The 25,441-nt window shown below is 41.1% G+C and overlaps 1 protein-coding gene, 1 non-coding gene and 2 pseudogenes across 2 annotated transcripts in view; all 4 read left to right on the forward strand.

The window, feature by feature from the left end:
* Positions 1-25,441, forward strand: part of DNAH12 (dynein axonemal heavy chain 12) — a 278,772-nt gene that overhangs the window by 22,373 nt on the left and 230,958 nt on the right. Inside the window, exons 4-5 of the mRNA XM_055273198.2 lie at positions 15,264-15,345; positions 15,543-15,569. Coding sequence (XP_055129173.2) covers positions 15,264-15,345; positions 15,543-15,569 — 109 coding nt within the window. The remainder of the gene's footprint in view (positions 1-15,263; positions 15,346-15,542; positions 15,570-25,441) is intronic.
* Positions 2,000-2,106, forward strand: LOC129461234 (U6 spliceosomal RNA). Its single transcript, XR_008650433.1, has one exon. It is a non-coding gene; the product is annotated as a U6 spliceosomal RNA (small nuclear RNA).
* On the forward strand, positions 7,401-8,021 carry LOC129479752 (small ribosomal subunit protein eS8-like; annotated as a pseudogene).
* LOC134732165 (RING-box protein 2-like) lies at positions 18,871-20,325 on the forward strand (annotated as a pseudogene).

Here is a 25,441-nt window from a genome sequence, read left to right on the forward strand (position 1 = left end):
TTTATTTTGGTGCTTAATTTAAAAATACTGCCTCAAAATTACCTGAAGCATAGTGCTGTATTAATACTGAGATTAGAATTGCTATGCATTTCTTTGGGAAAAATGCATTTTGAATTATTGGTTTTGTTTTATTTTTCCTGGATATGTTCACAATGTTAGGTTCATTTAAAAGAAAAAAAATGTTACTTCAGTCAGTGCTCACTTTGCTAAACTTTACCTCTTACTGAATTCCACTTCATTTTTTTCCTTCTCCTTATTAATAAGCTCATTCTTTGAAAACTAACTTTATCTTGTGTGTGTTTCTTTTTGCTGCTTTCAAAAACTTTAAGTATATTTGGTTTATTCTCCTTGGATTTCAAACTCATTTTTAGCTGTCCAAAGGTCTAATGCAAAAACTTTCAGCCGGGCGTGGTGGCTCGCGCCTGTAATCCCAGCACTTTGGGAGGCCGAGGCGGGCGGATCATGAGGTCAGGAGATGGAGACCATCCTGGCCAACATGGTGAAACACGGTCTCTACTAAAAATACAAAAATTAGCTGGGTGTGGTAGTGCATGCCTGTAGTCCTAGCTACTCGGGAGGCTGAGGCAGGAGAATCACTTGACCCCAGGAGGCGGAGGTTGCAGTGAGCCGAGATCGTGCCACCGCACTCCAGCCTGGCGACAGAGCAAGACTGTGTCTCAAAAAAAACAAAAAACTTTCAGAAACCATTTTTTTAAAAATACCTGATAAAATTAAAGGTTTTTAAAAAAACTGGAAGCATATCTTTCTGGATGGCCATGGACTTTGGGATTCTCCATCCCCTTGCTATCTGCACCCGTTAGATGATAGGAGTGCAGACTTCCCTTTTTCAAAGGTGGAGTGAAGTGTGGGTAGAAGGAGTTCCTGGGGTGAGGTAGGATGTAAAGAGTCATGGGCAGAAGTGGACCCCCTACTAGGACCAGTCCCTGGGAACGCTTGGCTGAGCCGGTAACATTTTGTAGCTTTCCAAAGTCTCAAGAATGAGCCTGCCTTCTTCCTTAGCTACTAGCTCAGCTCTTGATTCAAGCCAGTTTCTCTCCTTTACTGTGTGTGGTTTCTCACCCAGTCATTTGAAATTATCAAGTTTTTATTTACTTATTTGATTTGATTACAAAACTTTTTAGTTTAGCTATGATTATTCATGTTTTTGCCGCCCCCTTCTTGTTTTTCTGAGACAAGGTCTCACTCTTTTGCCCAGGCTGGAGGGCAGTGGTGCGATCTCTGTTCACTGCAACCTCTGCCTTCCTGGCTCAAACAATCCTGCCATCTCAGCCTCCTGAGCAGCTGGGACTACAGGTGTGTGCCACCACACCCAGCTAATTTTTATATTTTTTGTAGAGATGAGGTCTCACCATGTTTGTGATCTACCTGCCTTGGCCTCCCAAAGTACTGGGAGCCACTGTGCCCAGCCTGTTTATAATTGCTAATATACGAATGAAAAACAGTCAGGGAGTGAAAAGGCTCACTTGTATGTTCTTCCCAGCTCTTTTTATTTATAGCCAGTAGGAGAAAACATGCTCCAGAAATTGTTGCTATGTTAAAGGGTGGCATTTATATATAAAGAACAGGAAGTCAGGCATATTTCTGTTGGGATAATTACAGTGCAAGGCTAACTATGACTAGTGCCAACTGGCATACCAAAGTATAAGGTAAATTCCTTGGAAGTAGCAATCACTGAGAGCTAGACTCTTTAGGGAGAAATGATGGATGAAGGGAAGCCTGGCCAAGGTCTTGAAGATTAACAAAGAAAGGAGGAGGATATCCAGGCACATTTTCTACTTCATGTGAGAAAGTCTTAGGAGTTTTAGTTTAGTACAGGCTTAGTAAGATTGAACAGGGAAATGAGGCTGCTCAAAAAGGCTAATTCAGTTTTAGGATACTTTAATAAATGTAGCATGTCTAGGAAATGGGAGATAAAATTTTGACTCTGCACTGGTCAAACATATAGAATTCTGGGATCACCCTTTAGGAGGGACTTTGAGTGCTCACTTTGGCAGCACATGCACAAAAATTGGAACAATACAGAGAAGATTAGTAAGGCGTCTGCGCAAAGATGACATACAAATTTGTGAGGTGTTCCATATAAAATAAAAATAAAAAGAGGGACATTGATAAACTAGAATAGCTACAGAGGTATCCTAGTCTATTTTTTATTGCTATAACTGAATACTACAGGCTGGAGAATATATAAAGAATAGAGGTTTAGGCCAGGCGTGGTGGCTCATGCTTGTAATCCCAGCACTTCAGGAGGCCAAGGCAGGCGGATCACGAGGTCAGGAGTTCGAGACCAGCCTGGCCAACACAGTGAAACCCTGTCTCTACTAAAAATACGAAAATTAGCCAGGCATGGTGGCAGGCGCCTGTAATCCTAGTGACTCAGGTGGCTGAGGCAGGAGAATCACTTGAACCCGGGAGCCAGAGGTTACAGTGAGCCAAGATCGAGCCGCTGCACTCCAGCTGGGCGATAGAGCTAGACTCTGCCTCAAAAAAAAAAAAAAAAAAAAATTGAGTGTGGTGGCTCACACCTGTAATCCCAGCACTTTGAGAGGCCAAGGCAGGAGGATCACCTGAGGTTGGGAGTTCGAGACCAGCCTGACCAACATGAAGAAACCCTGTCTCTACTAAAAATACAAAATTAGCCAAGTGTGGTGGCACATGCCTGTAATCCCAGCTACTCGGGAGGCTGAGGCAGGAGAATCACTTGAACCCGGGAGGCAGAGGTTGCGATGAGCCGAGATCATGCCATTGCACTCCAGCCTGAGAAACAAGAGCAAAACTCTGTCTCAAAAATAAAAAATAAAATATAATAAAAATAATGAAAAAAAATAGAGATTTATTTAGCTCACAGTTCTAGAGACTGGGAAATTCAAGAGCATAGTGCTGACATCTTGTAAGGGCCTTCTTGCTGAGTGATAACATGGTGGAAAGCATCACGTGGTGAGAGGGCAAGACAGTCAGAGAGAGCTTGCTTTTATAACAAAGCCGTTCCAATGATAATGAGCCCACTTCTTTGATAGTGACATTGATCCAATCATGAGGGCACAGCCCTCATTAACCCATTAATTCATTCATGAGGACAGAGGCATTAAGTTTCCAACACGTGAACTTTTGGGGGACACATTTAAACCATAGCAAGAGGAGAATGAGGAAATTTGAAGGAAGCTGATTCACTTAATTAGAGTATAGGCTCTGCCATCAATCAGGCCTGAGTTCACATACCATCTCTGCAGCTTATTAGCCATGTGAATTTGGCAAGTTATGTAATTTATCTTCATGTTCCTATCTGTAATATGGAGATATAAGTAGTGTATATGTTTTAGGAATGTTGTGAGAATTAAATGCATATAAAGATCTTAAGCCTATGCCTAAAACATAATAAACTCATAATAAACAGTAATTCATTGACAGGAATAATTAAAGGAACTAGATAAGTAAACATGGACAAAGAATATGACTTTTTTCTGTACAGCTTCAGAGACTAGAAGTTACAAAGATACAGCTCAATATAAGAAATTTGTTTCTAAGAATATGAACTAGCTGGCCAGGCATAGTGACTCATGCCTGTAATCCCAGCACTTTGGGAGGCCAAGGCGGGTAGATCACCAGAGGTCAGGAGTTCGAGACCAGACTATCCAATATGATGAAACCCCGTCTCCACTAAAAATACAAAAATTAGCTGGGCATGGTGGCATATGCCTGTAATCTCAGCTACTTGGGAGGCTGAGGCAGGAGAATCACTGGAACCTGGGAGGCGGAGGCTGCAGCGATTAGAGATCGCACCACTGCACTTCAGTTGGGCAACTGAGCCCGATTGTCTCAAAAAAAAAAAAAAAAGAGCTAGCTAACAATAAATTGGGCTGCCTCAGAAAGTGATCATGGTGGTGGGATGGGGGAACAGAGCAAGATGGTGTAATAGAAGGCTCCACTGAACATACCTCTCAACAGGAACACAAAATTTAACAATTGTCTACACACAAAAAAACCTTCATAAGAACCAAAAATCAGATGAGAACTCACAATACCTTGTTTTAACTTCATATTACTGAAAGTCACAGAAGAGGGCAGGAAAGAGTCTTGAATTGCTGACACCAATCACCCCCCATCCCAGCAGTGGCTGCATGGCAGGGAGAATCTGTGCACTTGGGGATGGAGAGTGCAGTGATTGTGAGACTTTGCATTGAACTCAATGCTGCCTTGTCACAGTGGAAAGCAAAACTGAGCTGAACTAGGTGATGCCTGCCCACAGCGGGAGCATATAGGCCAGCCCCAGCCAGAGGGGACTCGCACATCCCAGTGGTCAGAACTTGAGTTCTGGCAAGCCTTATCATGGAGTGCTAAAGTACCCTGGGGCCCTAAATAAACTTGAAAGGCAGTCTAGGCCACAAGGACTGCAACTCCTAGGTGAGTCCTAGTGCTGAGCTGAGCTCAGATCCAGTGGACTGCAGGGGCACATGACCTACTGAGACACCAGCAGGTGCTGTTAAGGGAGTACTTGTGCCACTCCTTTCCTAACCCCTAACCCCAGGCTGCACAGTTTGCAGCTCCAAAAGAGACCCTTCCTTCCGTGTGAAGAGAGGAGAGGGAAGAGCAAAGAGAATTTTGTCTTGCATCTGGGATACCAGCTCAGTCACAGTAGGATAGGGCACCAGGCAGAGTCATGAGGCCCCCATTCTGGGCCCTAGCTTCTGGATTACATTTATTGACACATCGTTGGTCAGAAGGGAACCTGCTGCCTTGAAGAGAAGGATGCAGTCATGGCAGGACCCATCACTTACTGACTAAAGAGCCCCTGGGCCTTGAATAACCATCAGCAATACTCAGGTAGTAAGTACACTGTGGGCCTTAAGTGAGACTCTGAGATATGCTGGCTTGTCTGAAATTATCCAGGTAAGGCCAAGCACATTCACAGCTCTGTTGGCTATGGTGAGAGATGCCATCTGCTTGAAAAAAGCAGAGGAAAAAGTAAAGGGAAATTTGTCTTGCATCTTAGGTACCAGGTAGGGCACAGTGGGGTAGAGCACCAACGGGCTCTTGGAGTCCCTGATTCTAGGCCTTGGCTTTTGGATGGCATTTCTGGACCTGCCCTGGGCCAGAGGGGAGCCCACTGCCCTGAAGGGTGAGTCCCAGGCCAGGCAGCATTCACCACAAACTGACTGAAGAGCCCTTGGGCCTTAAGTGAGCATTGGGAGTAGCCTGGCAGTGATCCATATGGGCCTGTGGCGTTGGTGGCCATGGGGTGAGGCTCCTCTGCCTGTGAAAGGGGAGGGAAAAGTAGGAGGGACTGAGTCTCATGGTTCGAGTGCTAGCCCAGCAGCAGTATTATACTGGTGTCTTATTATAAGACACCAGGTAGATTTCTAAGGTTTTTGACTCCAGTCCCTAGCTCCCAGTTAGGATCTCTGGACCCACCTGGGGCTTGGGGAACTCACCACCTGAAAGGGAGGTACAGAAGCCTGTCTTGCTTCACCACCTGCTGATTGTAGAGACCTATGGCTTTGAGCGAACATAGGTGGTAGCCAGGTAGTGGATACAGTGGGTCTTGGGCAAGACCCAGTGTTATGCTGGCTTCAGATGTGACCTAGCAAAGTTGAGTGGTGGTGGCCATAGCAGTGCTTGTGTCATCCCACCTCCAGCTCCAGGCAGCTCAGCACACAGAGAGAGGCTCTGAATGTTTGGGAGAGAGTAAGGGGAAAAAAAACCAAGAGTTTCTGCCTGGTAATCCAGAGAATAATTCTGGATCTTACCCATGACCACAAGGTGATACTTCTATGAGTCTGCCAGAACCATGATGTTACTGGACTTGGGGTGCCCCCTAATGCAGATATGGCTTAGATCACAACACCCAAGTTCCTTCAAATATCTGGAAAGCCTTCCCAAGAAGGACAGATACAAATAAGCCCAGACTGCGAAGACTGCAATAAGTACCTAACTCTTCAGTGCCCAGACACTGAAGAACTTCTACAAGCATCAACACCATTCAGAAAAACATGACCTCACCAAACTAAATAAGGAACCAGGAACTAATCCTGGAGAAACAAAGATATGTGACCTTTCAGACACAGAATTCAAAGTAGCAGTTTTGTGGAGACTCAAAAGAAATTCGAGATAACACAGAGAAAGAATTTCGAACTATATCAGATAAACTTAACAAGGAGATTGAAATAATTAAAAATCAAGCAGAAATTCTGGAGTTGAAAAATGCAATTGAAATACTGAAGAATGGATCAGCATTCTTTTAATAGCAGTTTTAATGACAGAATTGATCAAGCAGAAAGAATTAGTGAACCTGAAGACAGGCTATTTGAAAATACATAGAGGAGACAAAAAAGAATAAAAAAGAATGAAACATGCCTACAAGATCTAGAAAATAGCCTCCAAAGGGCAAATCTAAGAGTAATTGGCCTTCAAGAGGAGGTAGAGAAAGAGACAGGATAGAAGGTTTATTCAAAGAGATAATATCAGAGAACTTCCTAAACCTAGAAAAAGATAATTGACATTCAAGTACAAGAAGGTTATAGAACACCAAGCAGATTTAACATTTAACCCAAAGAAGATGACCTCAAGGCTTTTTTTTTTTTTGAGATGGAATGGAGTCTTGCTCTGTCTCCCAGGCTAGAGTACAGTGGTGCAATCTCAGTTCACTGCAACCTCAGCCTCCTGGGTTCAAGTGATTCTTCTGCCCCAGCCTCCTGAGTAGCTGGGATTATAGGCACATGCCACCACACCCAGCTAATTTTTTTGTATTTTTAGTAGAGATGGGGTTTTGCCATGTTGGCCAGGTTGGTCTCGAACTCCTAACCTCAAGTTATCCGCCTCCCTCAGCCTCCTAAAGTGCTGGGATTACAGATGTGAGCCACCACGCCTGGCCCCTCAAGGCATTTAATAATAAAACTCCCAAAGCTCAAAGATAAAGAAAGGATCCTAAAAGCAACAGAAGAAACAAATAACATACAATGGAACTCCAGTATGTCTGGCAGCAGACTTCAGTGGAAATCTTACAAGCCAAGAGAAAGTGGAATGAGATATTTAAAGTGCTGAAGGAACCTTAGACTACTGCATCTGGAAAAAATATGCTTTAAACATGAAAGAGAAATAAAAACTTTCCTAGACAAACAAAAGCTGAAGGATTTCATCAACATCAGACCTGTCCTACAAGAAATGCTAAAGAAAGTACTTCAATCAGAAGGAAAAGGATGTTAATGAGCAGTAAGAAATCATCTGAAAGTATAAAACTCACTGGTAATATTAAGTACAGAGAAAAAACTCACAGAATATTATAACACTGTAACGGTGGTGTGTAAACTACTCTTAAGTAGAAAGACTGAAAGATGAACCAATCAAAACAATAACAATTTTTCAAGACATAGTACAGGTGCCGAGCAATGGGCTTCTCTCGTGACAACTGGCACAAGTGCTGCAAGACAGGGGCAAGAGTAAGCCCTCCCACAAGAAGTGGAAGTATGAGCTGGAGTGCCCTGCTGCCAGCACCAAGATTGGCCCCTGCTGCATCCACACAGTCTGTGTGCAGGGACATAACAAGAAATACTGTACCTTGAGGCTGGACGTGGGGAATTTCTTCTGGGGCTCAGAGTGATGTAGGTGCGAAACAAGGATCATCAATGTTGTCTACAATGTGTCCAATAACAAACTGGTCCATACCAAGATGCTATTGAAGAACTGCATCATGCTCAGTGACAGTACACTCTACTGACAGTGGTGCAAGTCCCACTATGCATTGTCCCTGGGCTGCAAGAAGGGGGCCAAGCTGACTCCTGAGGTGGAAGAGATTTTAAACAAAAAACAGTCTAAAAAAATTTAGAAGAAACATGATGAAAAAGAATGCCAAAATCAGCAGTCTTCTGGAGGAGCAGTTCCAGCAGGGCAAGTGTCTGGTGTGCATCACATCAAGGCCAGAACAGTGTGGCCCAGCAGATGACTATGTGCTAGAGGCCTGGGAGTTAGAGTTTTATCTTTGGAAAATCAAGGCCCAGAAAGGCAAATAAATCCTCATCCTTTCTGTATTTGCTTATGTAATAAAGGTGTTTATTGTTCTGTAACAAGAAAAAAAAGACATAGACAGTATAATAAGATATAAATAGAAACAACAAAAAGTTAAAAAGCAGGGGGATGAAATCAAGGTGTGTAGAGTTTTATTACTGGCTGGGCACGGTGACTCATGCTGTAATCCCAGCACTTTCGGATGCTGAGGCAGGTGGATCACTTGAGTCAAGGAGTTGGAGACCAGCCTGGGCAACATAGAGAAACTCCATCTCTACAAAAAAAGTTAGTTGGGCATGGTGGTGCATGCCTGTAGTTCCAGCTACTCAGGAGGCTGAGGCAGAAGGATTGCTTGAGCCCAGAAGGCAGGGGTTGCAGTGAGCTGAGATCACACCATTGCACTCCAGCCTGGGCAGAAATAGCAAAACTCCATCTCAAAAACAAACAAACAAACAACAACAACAACAAAACAAGACCCAAACACACTTCACCTATAAAGACAAGCATAGACTGAAAATAAAGGAACAGAAAAAGATATTCCAGGCCAGTGGAAACCAAAAAAGAGTGGGAGTAGCTATACTTATATCAGACAAAATATATTTCAAGACAAAACTTAAAGAAGAGACAAAGAAGGTAATTATATAATGATAAAGTGGTCAATTCAGCAAGAGGATATGACAATTATAAATATATATGCACTCAACACTGGAGCACCCAGATGTATAAAGCAAATATTATTCAAGCTAAAGAAAGAGATAGACCTCAATACAATAATGGCTGGAGACTTCAACAACCCATTTTCAGCATTGGACAGATCTTCCAGACAGAAAATCAACAAACATCAGACTTAATTTGCACAATAGACCAAATGGACCTAGTAGATATTTTCAGAACATTTCATCCAACAGCTGCAGAATATGCATTTTTCTCCTGAGCACGTGAATCATTATCAAGGATAGACCATATGTTAGGTCACAAAACCAGTCTTAAAACATTCAAAAAATTTGAAATAATATCAAGCACCTTCTCTGACCACAATGGAATAAAACTAGAAATCAATAACAAGAGGAATTTTGGAAACTACACAAACTCATGGAAATTAAAAAATATGCTCTTGAGTGACTAGTGAGTCAATGAAGAAATTAAGATGGAAATTGAAAATTTTCTTGAAACAAATGATAATGGAAATGCAACATACGAAAACCTATGGGATACAGTGAAAGCAGTACCAAAAGAGAAATTTATTGCTATAAGTGCCTACATTAACAAAGAAGAAAAACTTCAAATAAATAACCTAGTGATGCATCTTAACAAATGACAAAAACAAGAGCAAGCCAAACCAAAATTAGCTGAAGAAAAGAAATAATAAAGATCAGAGGAGAAATAAATGACATTGGAATGAAGAAAACAATACAAAAGATGAATGAAACAGAAAGTTGATTTTTTTGAAAAGTTAAACAAAATAGACAAACCTTTAACCAAACTAAGAAAAAAAGAGAGAGGATCCAAATAAATAAAATCAGAGATGAAAAAGAAGACATTACAATTGATACTGCAGAAATTCAAAGGATCATTAGTGGCTATGATGAGCAAGTGTATGCCAATAAATTGGAATATCTAGAAGAAATGGATAAATTTGTAGACACATACAACCTACAAAGATTGAACCATGAAAAAATCCAAAACCTGAACAGACCAATAACAAGTAATGATATTGAAGCCATAATAAAACGTCTTCCAGCAAAAAAAGCTCAGGCCCTGATGGCTTCACTGCTGAATTCTATTAAACATTTAAAGAGGAACTAATACCAATGCTACTTAAACTAGTCGGAAAAATAGAGGAGGAGGGAATACTTCCAAACTCATTTTTTGAGGCCAGTAGTACCCTGATACCAAAACCAGACAAAGATACATCAAAAAAAGGAAACTGCAGGCCAATATCACAGATGAATATTGATACAAAAATCCTCAACAAAATACTAGCAAAACAAATTCAACAACGCATTAAAAGGGTCATTCATCGGCCAGGCGCGATGGCTCACGCCTGTAATCCCAGCACTGTGGGAGGCTGAGGCAGGTGGATCACCTGTGGTCAGGAGTTTGAGACCAGCCTGGCCAACATGGTGAAACCTCATCTCTACTAAAAATACAAAAATTAGCTGGTATGGTGGTGGGCACCTGTAATCCCAGCTACTCGGGAGGCTAAGACAGGAGAATTGCTTAGAACCCAGATGGCAGAGGTTACAGTGAGTGAAGATCATGCCACTGCACTCCAGCCTGGGCAACAAAGAGCAAAACTCCGTCTCAAAAAATAAATAAATAAATAAAAAGAAATTGAAAAGCCCAGAAAATAATGGAAAGATATTCCATGTTCATTTATTGGCAGAATTAATTTTTTTTTTTTTGAGACAGAGTTTAGCTCTTGTTGCCCAGGCTGGAGTGCAATGGCATGATCTCAGCTCACCGCAACCTCTGCCTCCCAGGTTGAAGCGATTCTCCTGCCTCAGCCCCCCAAGTAACCGGGATTACAGGCATGTGCCACCACGCCCGGCTAATTCTGTATTTTTAGTAGAGATGGGGTTTCTCTATGTTGGTCAGGCTGGTCTCAAACTCCTGACCTTGGGTAATCTTCCTGCCTCGGCCTCCCAAAGTGCTGGGATTATAGGCAGGAGCCACCGCGCCCAGCCCAGCAGAGTTAATATTGTTAAAAAAGTGTCTGCACTACCCCCCAAATATCTACAGATTCAATGCAATCTCTATCAAAATACCAATGACATTCTTCACAGATATAGAAAAAACAATCCTAGGCCGGGTGCAGTGGCTCACGCCTGTAATCCCAGCACTTTGGGAGGCCAACGCGGGTGGATCATCTGAGGTCGGGAGTTCGAGACCAGCCTGACCAACATGGAGAAACCCTGTCTCTACTAAAAATACAAAATTAACCAGGCATGGTGGTGCATGCCTGTAATCCCAGCTACTCAAGAGGCTGAGGCAGGTAATCGCTTGAACCCGGGAGGCGGAGGTTGCGGTGAGCCGAGATTGCGCCATTGCCCTCCAGCCTGGGCAACAAGAGCGAAACTCTGTCTCAAAAAAAAAAAAAAAATAGATAAGAAAGACTTAAATCTAAGACTATGAAACTACTACAAGAACACACTGGGTGAAACTCTCCAGAATACTGGAGTGGGCAAAGATTTCTTGAGTAATACCCCACGAGTACAGGCAGCCAAAGCAAAAATAAACAAATGGGATCATATCAAATTAAAAAGCTTCCTCACAGCAAAGGAAATAATGACATGATGAGACAACCCATAGAATGGGAAAAAATATTTGCAAACTACCCATCTGACAAGGAATTAATAGCCATAATATATAAAGAGCTCTAACAACTCTAATATAGTTTGGATATGTGACCCCACTGAAATCTCATGTAGAATTGTATTCCCCAGTATTGGAGGTGGGGCCTGGTGGGAGGTGATCGGATCATGTGGGTAGATTTCTCATAAATGGTTAAGCACCATCCCCTTGATGCTGTCCTCATGATAGTGAGTTCTCATGAGATCTGGTTGCTTCAAAGTGTGCCACCCACCCCTGCTCTTGCTCCTGCTTTCACCATGTGACATGCCTGCTCTTCCTTCACCTTCCACCATGATTATAAGCTTCCTGAGGCCTCCCCAACAGCAGATGCTGCTATGCTTCCTGTGCAGCCTGCAGAACTAGGAGCCAATTAAACTTCTTTTCTTTGTAAATTACCCAGTCTCAGATATTTCTCTCTTTTTTAAAAATTTCCTTTGTATTTGTTTTTTGGAAACAAAGTCTCACTGTGTTGCCCAGTCTAGTTTCAAACTCCTGGGCTCAAGCAGTCCTCCTGCCATGGCCTCCCAAAGGACTGGAATTACAGGCATGAGTCCCACACCTGTCTTAGTTATTTATAGCAATGCAAGAATGGCCTAATACAAACTCTATAGGAAAAGAAAACTAATAATCTGATTAAAAAATAGGCAAAAGATCTAAATAGACATTTCTCAAAAGAAGACATGAAAATAGCATACACGGGCAGATCACCTGAGGTCAGGAGTTCGAGACCAGCCTGGCCAACATGGTGAAACCCTGTCTCTACTAAAAATACAAAAATTAGCTGGGTGTGGTGGTGGGTGCCTGTAATCCCAGCTACTCAGGAGGGTAAGGCAGGAGAATCACTTGAATCTGGGAGGCAGAGGTTGCAGTGAGCTGAGATCGCACCACCCACACCCCAACCTGGGTGACAGAGTGAGACTCTGTCTCAAAACAAAAAAAAAAAAAAAGAGGCCAGGTGCGGTGCTCACGCCTGTAATCCCAGCACTTTGGGCGGTCGAGGCAGACAGATCACGAGGTCAGGAAATCGAGACCATCCTGGCCAACATGATGAAACCCCGTCTCTACTAAAAATACAAAAATTAGCTGGGTGTGGTGGCACACACCTGTAGTCCCAGCTACTTGGGAGGCTGAGGCAGAATAGCTTGAACCAGGGAGTCGGAGGTTGCAGTGAGCTGAGATCACGCCACCACACTCCAGCCTGGCGACAGAGCCAGACTCCGTCTCAAAAAAAAAAAAAAAAAAAAAAAAGATTTGGAAGCAACCTCAGTGTCCATAAACAGATGAATGGGCTGTTCTGTCTATGGAGTAGCCATTCTTTTGTTTCTTTACTTCTGTAATAAACTTACTTAAAAAAAAAGAAAACAAAACAAAAACAAAAAACCCAGATGAATGGATAAAGAAAATGTGGTACATATACATAATGGAGTACCATTCAGCCACAAAAAAGAATGAGAACCTATCATTTGCAACAACATGGATGGTCATTATGTTAAGTGAAATAAGGCAGGCACAGAAAGACAAACATTGCATGTTTTCACTTATCTGTGGGCACTAAAAATTAAAGTCATTCACTTATCTGTGGGTGCTAAAAATTAAACTCTTTGAATTCATGGAAATAGTTTGTAGAAGGATGGTTACCAGAGGCTGTGAAGGGTAGAGGGGGAGATGAGAGGAGGGAATTGGGGACAGTTAATGGGTACAAAAAAAGAAAAAGGGCCGGGCACAGTGGCTCACACCTGTAATCCCAGCACTTTGGGAGGCCGAAGCAGTTGGATCACTTGAGGTCAGGAGTTTGAGACCAGCCTGGCCAAAATGGTGAAACCCCATCTCTACTAAAATACAAAAAGTTAGCTGGGCCTGGTAGCCTGAGCCTATAATCCCAGCTGCTTGGGAGGCTGAGGCAGGAGAATTGCTTGAACTGGGTGGCAGAGGTTTTGGTGAGTTGAGATCATGCCACTGTGCTCCAGCCTGGGGGACAGAGCGAGACTCTGTCTCAAAAAAAAAAAAAAAAAGAGTAAAACATAGTATTTGCTAGCATGACAGGGTAACTATAATAAAAATAATTTAATTGTACATTTTAAAATAACTAAAAGAGTATAATTGAATTGTTTGAAACCCAAAGGAAAAATGCTTGAGGTGATGGATACCCTATTTACCTTGATATGATTATTATGCATAGCATGCCTATATCAAAATATCTCATGTAATCCATAAATACATACACCTACTATGTACCCACAAAAATTTAAAAAATAAAGTGATGACTGCCACCTCTCTTCCAACATCCCCACCCATCTCACAGTACTCTCATGGTTCTCTCAAGCTGTGCCCCTGGAGTACCATGGGTACAGCTTGATATTGCTGAGAGGATTCATCTATTAGGTAAGGTACCAAACTAGATATGCAAGATCATTTCCAAATATGCTATTCTGATCATTCATTCAACAGATGCTTATTGAGCTCCTGCATCTTGATGGATACTATTTAAGTGGTGTGGGGAGAGCAGTGAGCAAAATAGACATGGTCCTTGTCTTTATGCTACTTACCAGTCTATGGTTTTATGGCTCCAGTGGACACCCTTTCCTTCAGATTTTTTTTTCTTCTTCTTTTTTTTTTTTTTTTTTTGGTTCTCCTCTTAGCTACCTGGTGGTATCTCCTTTGCTCATTCAATTGTTGTTTTTCCTCATTCCTGTCATACTTGCTTGACACCCTTCAATTTTTTCTGAATTCTCTTTTAATTTCCCTTGTATGCTTTTTTCTTTGGCCATCTCTTCTAGTATATCTAGCCTTATAGACTATTAGATTTGTCTTCCTAAATATGTTTCCATGTTCAAAACCTCTCGATTACTCCCCATTGTCTATTGGATTAAAAAGCTTGTTTTTGAGGCCTTTAGCTGGATATTTCAATCCACTTCTCCAGACTTATCTCCACTTGACACTGTCACCTTTGGGTGGATTGAACGACCCCTGCTTCCTTTTTCCCCCTTTGATCTTTTCCTTGCCTTCCTGTTTCTTGGGGTCTTTGTTTTTTTAGATCCCAGGAAAACTATGTCTCCACCTGAAATCCTCTTTTTCATTTAAAGCTCATTGCTAATGGTAACGTGTATGTGGCCTTCACAGATGAAAGTGAACTTGTCACCTCTCTGAACCACAGGATACCTATATGGCACTTTTTTTTTTCTTCTCACTTAATTAGTTCATCAGTCCTTGAGATTTGTTGTTATATTTTAATAGGATCTAGTATTGTGATTTACATAATATAGGCATTCAATAAATATTTATTGACAGATTAAGGGATTATACAATAGGATTATACAACTTAATTTAAAGAGAAAATTATATCTTATGGATGCAAAAAAATCTATAAACAGTTTTGAAAGTAAACTGTTTCTTGAACAGCTACTATGTGCCAGGTGCTGTTCTAGGCACTGAGGATAACCACAGTGACTAAAACAGTTTACAAAATATTCTATGTCAAACGATGGTAAGTGCTTTGAAGCAAGATAAGTGAGGATAAAAAGGATGGATAGCGAAGGATGTGCTACTTAATATGGGGGTACAGGGAGGCTTCTCTGACAGACTGGCAGACATTTGAACAGAGATAATACATATAAGTGCCCACTATTCATTGGGATTAATTTTTAAATGGTCAGTAAGTTATACTTGAAAAAATTTGATTTTGATTTTTAGTTTCACCCTGTTACATATATATGCATTATTTAAAAATTAAGGTCTCATTGATAATGTCTATTGGGATTTGCTTCTCATAAAAAATTCAGCAAGATAACTCTTGAATATCTCTTAGTATAGTTGGAAAAATGCTTAAATTGTAATGTTTTAGTAACTTATGCTAATGTTATCAAGAGAGTCATATTTCTAACTATAAATTTCAGAATTGATGGAGCCAAAAGAAATTTAGACAGAACACTGGATAAAAGAACACCTCTATTACCACCACCTGATTATCCTCAAACTGTAAGTTTATGTTTTCTCATTAAAAAGTTTATCCTTATATCATTTTAATTTGTAGTTAAGACAATCTCAATATAACTGATGTTTTTAAAAGGAATAATAGATATATTTAAACTATATATTTAATTTTTAAACAACTTAAATTAATTTTAAAATGTTCTCCTTGATTTAATTATATCCTGTTTGTTTGTTTTTGACAGATGACCAGTGAAATGAAAAAAAAAGGAGTGAGTTCAAGTTTTTATATTTCTTGTTTGAAAATGTTCAAAGAAATTATTGCAAAGTAGTTTCTTCTAAGACCACCTGCTAAGTCCCATTCTAGAAAATAAATAAATTTAGAAACTGAGGTTTTTATTTTCTCTTCCCAAGGGAGCAAACATGTCATGAACAACAATATGGCAATATAGATTTTTTTGTTTTTTTTGTTTTAAACAGGGTCTTGCTCTGTCACCAAGGCTGGAGGGCAGTGGTGCAATCTCAGGTCACTGCAGCCCCACCACCCGGGCTCAAGCAGTCCTCCCACCTCAGCCTCCTGAGTACCTGGGACTGCAATCACATGTCACCATGCTTGGATAATTTTTAAAATTATTTGTAGAAATGAGATCTCACTATATTGCCCAGGCTGGTCTTGAACTCCTGGACTCAAGTGATCCTCCCACCTTGGCCTCTCAAATTGCTGGAAATACAGGTTTGAGCCACTGTGCCCGGCCAATATGGGTTTTAAGAACTACATTTTTGTTGGCATTCACTATTTGCAGATTAATTATGTAAATATTTTCATTTTTATTCCAAGCAACTGAAAAAAACTCAAAGTGGCAGTTATAAAGGAAATCCATCTCTCTTTTTCATTAGGGTAATAATTGAGTATTCTAATATTGATATAATGATATAGTAGCCACTCAGCAAATATGTATTGAGAATCTGTTATGTACTAGCCACATGCTAGGTGCTAGAGATTAAAAAAAGACACTGCATGAGTGACAACAGGGGACTTATGATATGATTGGTGGAAAGACAAAAACATCTAAAATTTCTTTACTAGCAAAGGATAACAGAAACGTATGGAGCTGGAGACATGAAAGAGGAAATCATGCAGCATGTTTTCAGATGGGGTATAAGCTTCTCAAGTCCCTTAAAATTCACTTTGGAGGATAGAGGCTGAAGATGTGAATTCAGCCTCTACGAATTCAGGATATTTGGAAGAAACTCTTTTTAGCTTTTCCTTGTGTTGGTTTTGGTTTTTAAAATGCTCTTCTTCCTCCTTACCTGGCCACCCAACGTTTCTGGATAATTTGGATGTGGATCTTTCTTTTTACTAGGTATAATTACTGATACACAACAATCCCAAAACATTAATAAATATTCAATGTACAAATTGCCAAATGTATTTAATATTTGTGTGTATGTGTTTAGTATCCTCATTGTTCCTAGCCAAGCATACAGTCATTCATTCGTGAGCCCACTGCTCTTGGCAATATGGCTTCTAGGAATTCCATCACTTCATCATGAATGTCACCAGTAACTACTAACTGCCAAATTCAAAGGATATTTTTTCTTTTATTTATTTATTTATTTATTTTTTGAAATGGAGTCTCACTGTGTTGCCCAGGCTGGAGTGCAGTGGCGTGATCCTGGCTCACTGCAACCTCCATCTCCCAAGTTCCAGTGATTCTCCTGCCTCAGCCTCCTGAGTAGCTGGGATTCTGTAATCCATGTGCCACCACGCCCGCCTAAAATTTTGTATTTTAGTAGAGATGGGGTTTCACCATGTTGGCCAGGCTGGCCTTGAGCTCCTGACCTCAGGTAATAAACCCATCTCAACCTCCCAAAGTGATGGGATTACAGGCGTGAGGCATCTCGCCTAGCCAAAAGATATTTTTTCTATACTTCTCTCTCTTGGACCTCCACCTGTCTTTTTTTTGAGACAGAGTCTCCCTCTGTCAGCTAGGCTGGAGTGCAGTGGTGTGATCTTGGCTCACTGCTACCTCTGTCTCTGGGTTCAAGCGATTCTCCTGCCTCAGCCTCCTGAGTAGCTAAGATTACAGGCGCCTGCCACCACGCCGAGCTAATTTTTGTACTTTTTAGTAGAGACAGGGTTTCACCATGTTGGCCAGGCTGGTCTTGAACTCCTGACCTCAGGTGATCCACCCACCTTAGCCTCCTAAAGTGCTGGGATTACAGGCGGAGCCACCGTGCCCGGCCTCTACCTGTCTTTTTAAAAAAACTTTGATCAGTGGAACAGAATAGATGACCCAGAAATAGACTCACACAAGTATAGCCAGCTGATTTTTTACTTTTTCTTTTTTTTTAGAGACAGGGATCTCTCTTTGCTGCCCAGGCTGGTCTTGAGCTCCTGGGCTCAAGTGATCCTCCTGCCTCAGCTTCCTGAGTAGCTGGGACTACAAGAGCATGCCACCATCCCCCTGATTTTTGACTAAGTTGCGAAAATCATTCAGTGGAGGAAGAATAGTCTTTTCAACGAATGGGAGAAAGCAATTGGATATCCATAAAATAAAAAAACCTCAGCCTAAACCTCCTACCTTGTACAAAAATTAACTAAAAATTGATCATAGGTGTAAATGTAAAACATAAAACTATAAAAAAAACCAAACACCCCATGTTCTCACTCATAGGTGGGAATTGAACAATGAGAACACATGGACACAAGAAGGGGAACATCACACTCCGGGGACTGTTGTGGGGTGGGGGGAGGGGGGAGGGATAGCATTAGGAGATACACCTAATGCTAAATGACGAGATAATGGGTGCAGCACACCAACATGGCACATGGATACATATGTAACAAACCTGCACATTGTGCACATGTACCCTAAAACTTAAAGTACAATAATAAAAATAAATACATAAATAAAATATTTTGAGCATAATAAAACGAAATAAATTTTTTAAAAAAATTTAGAAAAAGGCATAGGAGAAACATAAACTATAAAACTTTTAGAAAAATCTAGCCTAGGCAAAAAGTTCTTAGGTATGTCCTCCAAAGCACAATCCAGAATTTTTTTTTTTTTTTTTTTTGAGACGGAGTCTCACCTTGTCGCCCAGGCTGGAGCGCAATGGCGCAATCTCGGCTCACTGCAACCTCCGCCTCCCCAGATCAAGCAATTCTCCTGCCTCAGCCTCCCGCAGAAAATTTTTAAAAACTCAGTAAATTAGACTTCATCAAAATTAAAAGCTATTGCTCAGTGAAAGACCCTGTTAGGAGGATGAAAAAACAAGCTACACACTGGGAGAAAATATTCACAAATCGGCTATCCAACAAAGGACTTATATCTAGAATATATAAATAACTCTTTAAACTCAACAGTATGAAAGCAAAATATCTGATTAGAAAATGGGTAAAAACGGGCCGGGCACTGTGGCTCACGCCTGTAATCCCAGCGCTTTGGGAAGCCGAGGCGAGCGGATCATGAGGTCAGGAGATCCAGACCATCCTGGCTAACACGGTGAAACCCCGTCTCTACTAAAATACAAAAAATTAGTTGGGCTTGGTGGTGGGCGTCTGTAGTCCCAGCTACTCAGGAGGCTGAGGCAAGAGAATGGCGTGAACCCGGGAGGCGGAGCTTGCAGTGAGCCGAGATCACGCCACTGCACTCCAGCCTGGGCGACAGAGCAAGACTCCGTCTCAAAATAAATAAATAAATAAAATAATAAAAATAAAAAGGAAAAGAAAATGGGTAAAAACCGTCAGGCGCAGTGGCTCACGCCTGTAATCCAGGCACTTTGGGAGGCCAAGGCGGGTGGTTCGAGACTAGCCTGGCCAATATGGTGAAACCGTCGCTACTAAAAATACAAAATTAGCTGAGTGTGGTGGCACACACCTGTAATCCCAGCTACTAGGCAGGCTGAGGCAGGAGATCGCTTGAACTCCAGAGGCAGAGGTTGCAGTGAGCCGAGATTGAGCCACTGCACTCCAGTATGGGTGACAAGAGCGAAACTCCGTCTCAAAAAAGAAAGGAAATGAAAATGGGGAAAAGAAAGATAAGGTAACGCTGTAGCCCGTCGGGCGGCCCCACAGAGCCGCCATAGCCTCCAGCTTTCCCCAACCCAGCGTCGACCATCGGCTCTGCGGCGCTACCATGGCCGACGTGGAAGACGGCAAGGAACCCTACGCCCTGACCTCTCACTCCAGGAGCGCAGGCTCCAAGTCCGGAGGCGACAAGATGTTCTAGCTCAAGAAGTGGAACGTGGTGGCCATGTGGAGCTGGGACATGGAGTGCGATACGTGCTCCATCTGCAGAGTCCAGGTGATGGATGCCTGTCTCAGATGTCAAGCTGAAAACAACAAGAGGACTGTGTTGTGGTCTTGGGAGAATGTAATCATTCCTTCCGCAACTGCTGCATGTCCCTGTGGGTGAAACAGAACAATCGCTGCCCTCTCTGCCAGCAGGACTGGATGGCCCAAAGAATCGGCAAATGAGAGCGGTTAGAAGGCTTCTTAGTGCAGTTGTTCAGAGCCTTGGTGGATCTTGTTATCAAGTGCCCTTCAAAGGCTAGAACACTCCAGGGGATTAATTCTTCAAATAGGAGTCGATGGATCTGTGGTCCTTTGGGACACATCAAAGGCTTGGTTTAGCATTTTGTCAGTTTTATTTTCAGAAATTCTCTGCAATTAAGAAGACAATTTATTAAAGATGATCCTTTCTACCTCTGTGGTATGTGTCGCACACATAGCTTAGAAGTGCTATAAAAAAGGAGAGAACTCCAAATTGAATCACCTTTATAATTTACCCATTTCTATACAACAGGCTGTGGAAGCAGTTTCATTCAGATGAGAACTTTTTGCATGCTTACGGTTGATCAGTTAAAAAAGAATGTTATGGTAACAAATAAAGTGCAGTTTAAACCCCCTCCTCCCAAAAAAGAAAGATATGAACAGACATTGTAGCATAGAGGATATATGGATGGCAAATAAGCACGCGAAAGATGTTCAACATCATTAGCCATTATGGTAATACAAATTAAAACCTTAATTTGTTTTCACTACATACCTATTAGAATGGCTGAAATAAAAAACAGTGACAATTTCAATTGACTTTTGACACCACTGACCATTTATTTCCTTTCTAACATTCCTTTATATTTATTCATCTGGTTCTGTATTATTTCTCTGTCATCTCCATGGGTTCCTCTTTCTTGACTGGCTGTAGCCACTCTTCTCTTTCCTTGAATCTCCGTGGATGATTCCCTCCTTTTCTGATTTCAACTACCTTTCATATATTGATGACTCCCAGAGACTTTTTTGTACAAATACCTCAGATTCAAAGTGTCAAAAAAATGAGACCACAAGCTTCCTCCATAAGATTCCTGTTGCACATTTTCTATTCTAGTTGTTATCACCATCTATCTGGTTACTCATGCTTAAAATATGTGAATCTGAACTTCTTTTTCCCCCTCCCCAACTACCTCCCTCCCATATACTTAGTTCCCAAGAGCTCTATATAGTCCTCAAAACAGTCATTTTCTTGTCCTAGGCTTAGATCAGAGCTTCATCTCTTGTCTTGACCACAGCAGCCAACAGCAGCTTTTCTTTCTTTTCTTTTTTTTTTTTAATTGGGACAGAGTAGTCTTGCTCTGTCACCCAGGCTGGAATCCAGTTGGGCAATCTAAGCTCACTGCAACCTCCACCTCCCGGCTTCAAGCAATTTTTGTGCCTCAGGCTCCCAAATAGCTTGGATTATAGGCACATGCCACCATGCCTGGCTAATTTTTTGTATTTTTAGTAGAGACAGGGTTTCACCATGTTGGCCAGGCTGGTCTCAAACTCCTGACCTTAAGTGATCCACCTGCTTCAGCTTCCCAAAGTGCTGGGATTACAGGTGTGAGCCACTGTGCCCGGCCAAGAATTGCTTCTTAATCAAGTACTGTGATATCGAGCACCAAAAATAGTTACTTAACGAATGATTGATGAATGAATAAATATAAAAACACATGTTCAGTAAAATATAACAGCTGTTATAATAGAAGTGTGAAGAGACTACAGTGAGGGCATAATATAGAAAGTTTTTTTTAAAATTTTTTCTGTTTTTTGAGACATTTTCTCACTCTGTCACCCAGGCTGGTGTGCAGGGGAGTGATCTTGGCTTACGCAACATCTGCTTCCCAGGCTCAAGGGACCTCTTAGCCTCAGCCTCCCGAGGAGCTGGGACTACAGGTGCGAGGCACCACGCTCGGATAATTTTTATTTATTTATTTATTATAGAGATGGGGTTTCCCCATGTTGCCCAGACTGGTCTCTCACTCCTGAGCTGAAAGGGATCCACCTGCTTCAACCTCCCAAAGTGCTGGGATTACAGGCATGAGCCACCGTGCTGGGCCAGGAAGTTTTCAAGAAAAATTTTGGAAGTACGTCACTTGACTTAGCTAGTGTTCTGCTAAGGAAGATTATATACTTTAATTCTAAGGGTCAAACATATTTTTATTTTAGGAGATGAAATGGTTTTAGAAAGGTATAAGTTATAGATACATAATTAGAATAATGAATTTAAATTTCATTTTTTCTTTTTTTCCGCAACAAAAACCACATTCAATAAATTTCCTTTCACTATATAGTCATATAATAATTTTATTCAAGCTTAGTTTTCTATCTAATATTTCAGTGCTTGACTCTGACCTGCTTTCTAGAACTGCTATAGGTTTGGGGTATTGAGAAAATATCATCTTTGTCTGTATAATTTATTTATTCATGAGATTCTTAACAAATATCTATGTGTACTTGATCCTGTGCTAGATGCTGCAGATTGATGGACAAGATGGACATATAAACCCTTATGAAGCTTATACTTTAATGAGGAAGACATATAATAATAAAATAAACAAAATTTTTCTATTTCATTTAATAAAATTGTGATAAGTACTATGAAGGAAATACAGGGTAATATGGTAGATAGTGACTGGTGAGGGAGTGGGGCCATATTAGGCAGGTGGTTAGAGAAGGCATCCCTGAGGTGGTGACATTTATGGAGACCTGAATGGTAGAAAGGAGGCAGCCATGGAAAGACCTGGGGTTGAGAATTTCCCAACAGAGGGAACAGCTAAGTTTAAGTTACCTGAAGGAGAAAACAACCGGGTATATTCCAGGAACTGAAAGAAGGCCAGCTGCTGATTGAGCTCATGGGAAAGTATAAAATAAACTTGAAAAGGGAGTCAGGAGCCAGATATGAGGGCCTTGTAGGCTATGGTAAGGTGCTTGGATTTTACTCAGAGTGGCAATTGGAAGTCATTGGAGGATTCTACCCATGCGGATAACATAACTTGATTTACTTTTAATGATAAAAAGTCACTTTGACAATTATATGAAAAAGCCCACTTAGATTGTTTAGAAGATGGATTGTGGCTACGGCAAAAGTATAAAGGAAGAACCAGGTAGTTGTACAAGATAACAATCTAGGTGAGAGAGAATAGTTTAGACTGGAGTGATAGCAATAGAGCTAGAGAGAAATTGTTAGACTCAGGATATATTTTGGATGTAAATGCGACAGGACTTGCAGATAGGGTGCATGTGGGCAGTGAGAAAAAGAGGAACCAAGGATGATTCTTAGGCTTTGGTCTGATTTTGCAGGGTAATTGGAGACACCTATTATTAAGATTATCTAGAGAGGAGGGAAGACCTGGAGTAGGGAGAGGACCAAGTTCATTGCTAGACAGAGGTCAGCCCATTGATATAGTGAGGGATTGGGGACTATCACACAAGACTTTTAAGATTAAGTAGTACATGGGCTGGGCATGGTGGCTCATGCCTATAATTCCAGCACTTTGGGAGGCTGAATTGGATGGATCACGAGGTCAGGAGCTCGAGACCAGCCTGACCAACATGGTGAAACCCCGTTTCTACTAAAAAGAAAAAAATTAGCCGGGCATGGTGGCCCATGCCTGTAATCCTAGCTACTCAGGAGGCTGAGGCAGGAACATCACTTGAACCCAGGAGGTGGAGGTTGCAGTGAGCCGAGATAGTGCCATTGCACTCCAGCCTGGGCGACAGAGGGAGACTCCATCTGAAAAAAAAAAAAAAAAAAAAAAAAAGACTAAGCAGTACATTAATGGAGTGGACATAGAAAATGTCTTTCTGTAAGAATTTTGGAGTGAGCAACTAATTGAAAAAAAATAAAAGTAAGAGACAAAAGAAAAAATGTCCATCTAGGCTACACGTTTAAAAAATCTTTTTATTTCAAAGTAATTTTAGACATATGGAAAAGTTGCAAAAAAGAGTACAAAGAATTCCCCTGTATGCTTTATCTGTTCCCATAATGTTAACATCTTTGCCTGTAACAATGATTACTATGGTTGTTGCCAAATAGTAATTTTTCTATCATTTCTTTTACATTTTTTGTTGGAATTCTGTAGGAAAGAACTTTTAATATTTTCTTCACTTATTCGTTCATTTAGATCAGTGTGGACTATAGATTTTTATTTTAACCATTAAGTTGTAATGTATTATTATTAATAATAATTTTTTTTTAGAGATGGGGTTTTGCTCTGTCGCCCAGGCTGGAGAGCAGTGTTGTGATCATGGCTCACTGCAGCCTTGAACTCCTGGGCTCAAGCCATCCTCCCACCCCAGCCTCCTGAGTAGCTGGGATTACAGGCATGAGCCGCAAGGCCTGGCTTTATTAGTAATTTTGAAGTTCAGTTGTTCCACATTTGGCCAGTGGGAGCCCTTAAAGTTGACTCTTTCGTCTTTTTTTACATATCCCATCATTCTTTGAGCACATCCTTACTTTCTGGCATAATAAGATGTTCCAGGATCATGCTATATATACTTTTTCTATTCTAGCCCTGTAATCAGTCATTTCTCCAGGGATTTTTGGCTCCTTTTAGTGGAGAATGGTATTTAAAAACCATGATATGTGTGTTAAATGTGCTCCTTGATACTGAGTGTCATTGCTTCCTGGCTTTCTCAGCAGAAGATCTAGAAAATAATTATTTCTCTCTCTCTCTGTCTCAAAACCCATGGATTCATACTGATACCTCCTATTCCAGTAACACCCCAGGGTTTATTCTAGCCTGTCCCCCTTTCTCTATGCATAGCTCCCTTCTCTGATAGTGAGGAATCTGGCTTTCATCCATTAGCCACAAGATTTACTTATTTTGTTAAATCCTGGAGTATACATAAATAATTTCAAAATTGCTAACTCATACTACTGTGAAAAACAAACCTCACAATAGTTTAATATTCACCTATAGTCTTTTGTACTTAGCATAAGGATATATGGTTAAAATATTGTGTTCAGTATTGGTTAGTTCTACACTCCTTTTCAGTAGTAGGTAATTATTAATACATTTTCAGCTAGGTAATTATTAATAACTTGAAATTCAGGTAGGTTCATTGGTTTGCTTGTTTTCATTTGGAGTTTCTTTTCTCCCTCATTCATGTTGATATTTTTTACTTATACTTTGAGCAGGTAAAACAACAGTAAGGTTTAAAATCAGAACTATACCAAAAGTACACCTCAGAGAAGCATCTCCCATCCCTTCTACCCTGTTCCCATGCCCCCATACTTTCTAGCTGTTCAAAGCTACTCTTTCATATAACCAATCTCATTAATTTTTTATTTATCCTTCCTGTGTTTAATTTTTTTTTACAAATGAACAGGTATGTTTTCTTATTTCCTTTTATCTTATACAAAATGTGTCATACTGTAGATTCTCTTGCATTTTGCTTTTTTTTGTTTGTTTATTTATTTTTCTTTTTTTTTTTTTTGAGACAGAGTCTTACTCTGTCACCCAGGCTGGAGTGCAGTGGCACAATCTCGGCTCACTGCAACCTCTGCCTCCCGGGTTCAAGCGATTCTCCTGCCTCAGCCTCCCAAGTAGCTGGGATTACAGGTGTCCGCCACCATGCCCAACTAATTTTTGTATTTTTAGTAGAGACGGGGTTTCACCACGTTGGCCAGGCTGGTTTCAAACTCCTGATCTCAGGTGATCCGCCCGCCTCAGCCTCCCAAAGTGCTGGGATTACAGCAGTGAGCCACTATGCCCGGCCGCATTTTGTTTTTGACTTAATAATGTATCCTAGAAATCGCTCCATATCAATTTTTAGAGATCTTTCTCATTTTTCACTATTGCTGCACAGAACACGAAT

The sequence above is a fragment of the Symphalangus syndactylus genome, chromosome 1 (assembly GCF_028878055.3).
Source record: "Symphalangus syndactylus isolate Jambi chromosome 1, NHGRI_mSymSyn1-v2.1_pri, whole genome shotgun sequence".
NCBI lineage: Eukaryota > Metazoa > Chordata > Mammalia > Primates > Hylobatidae > Symphalangus > Symphalangus syndactylus.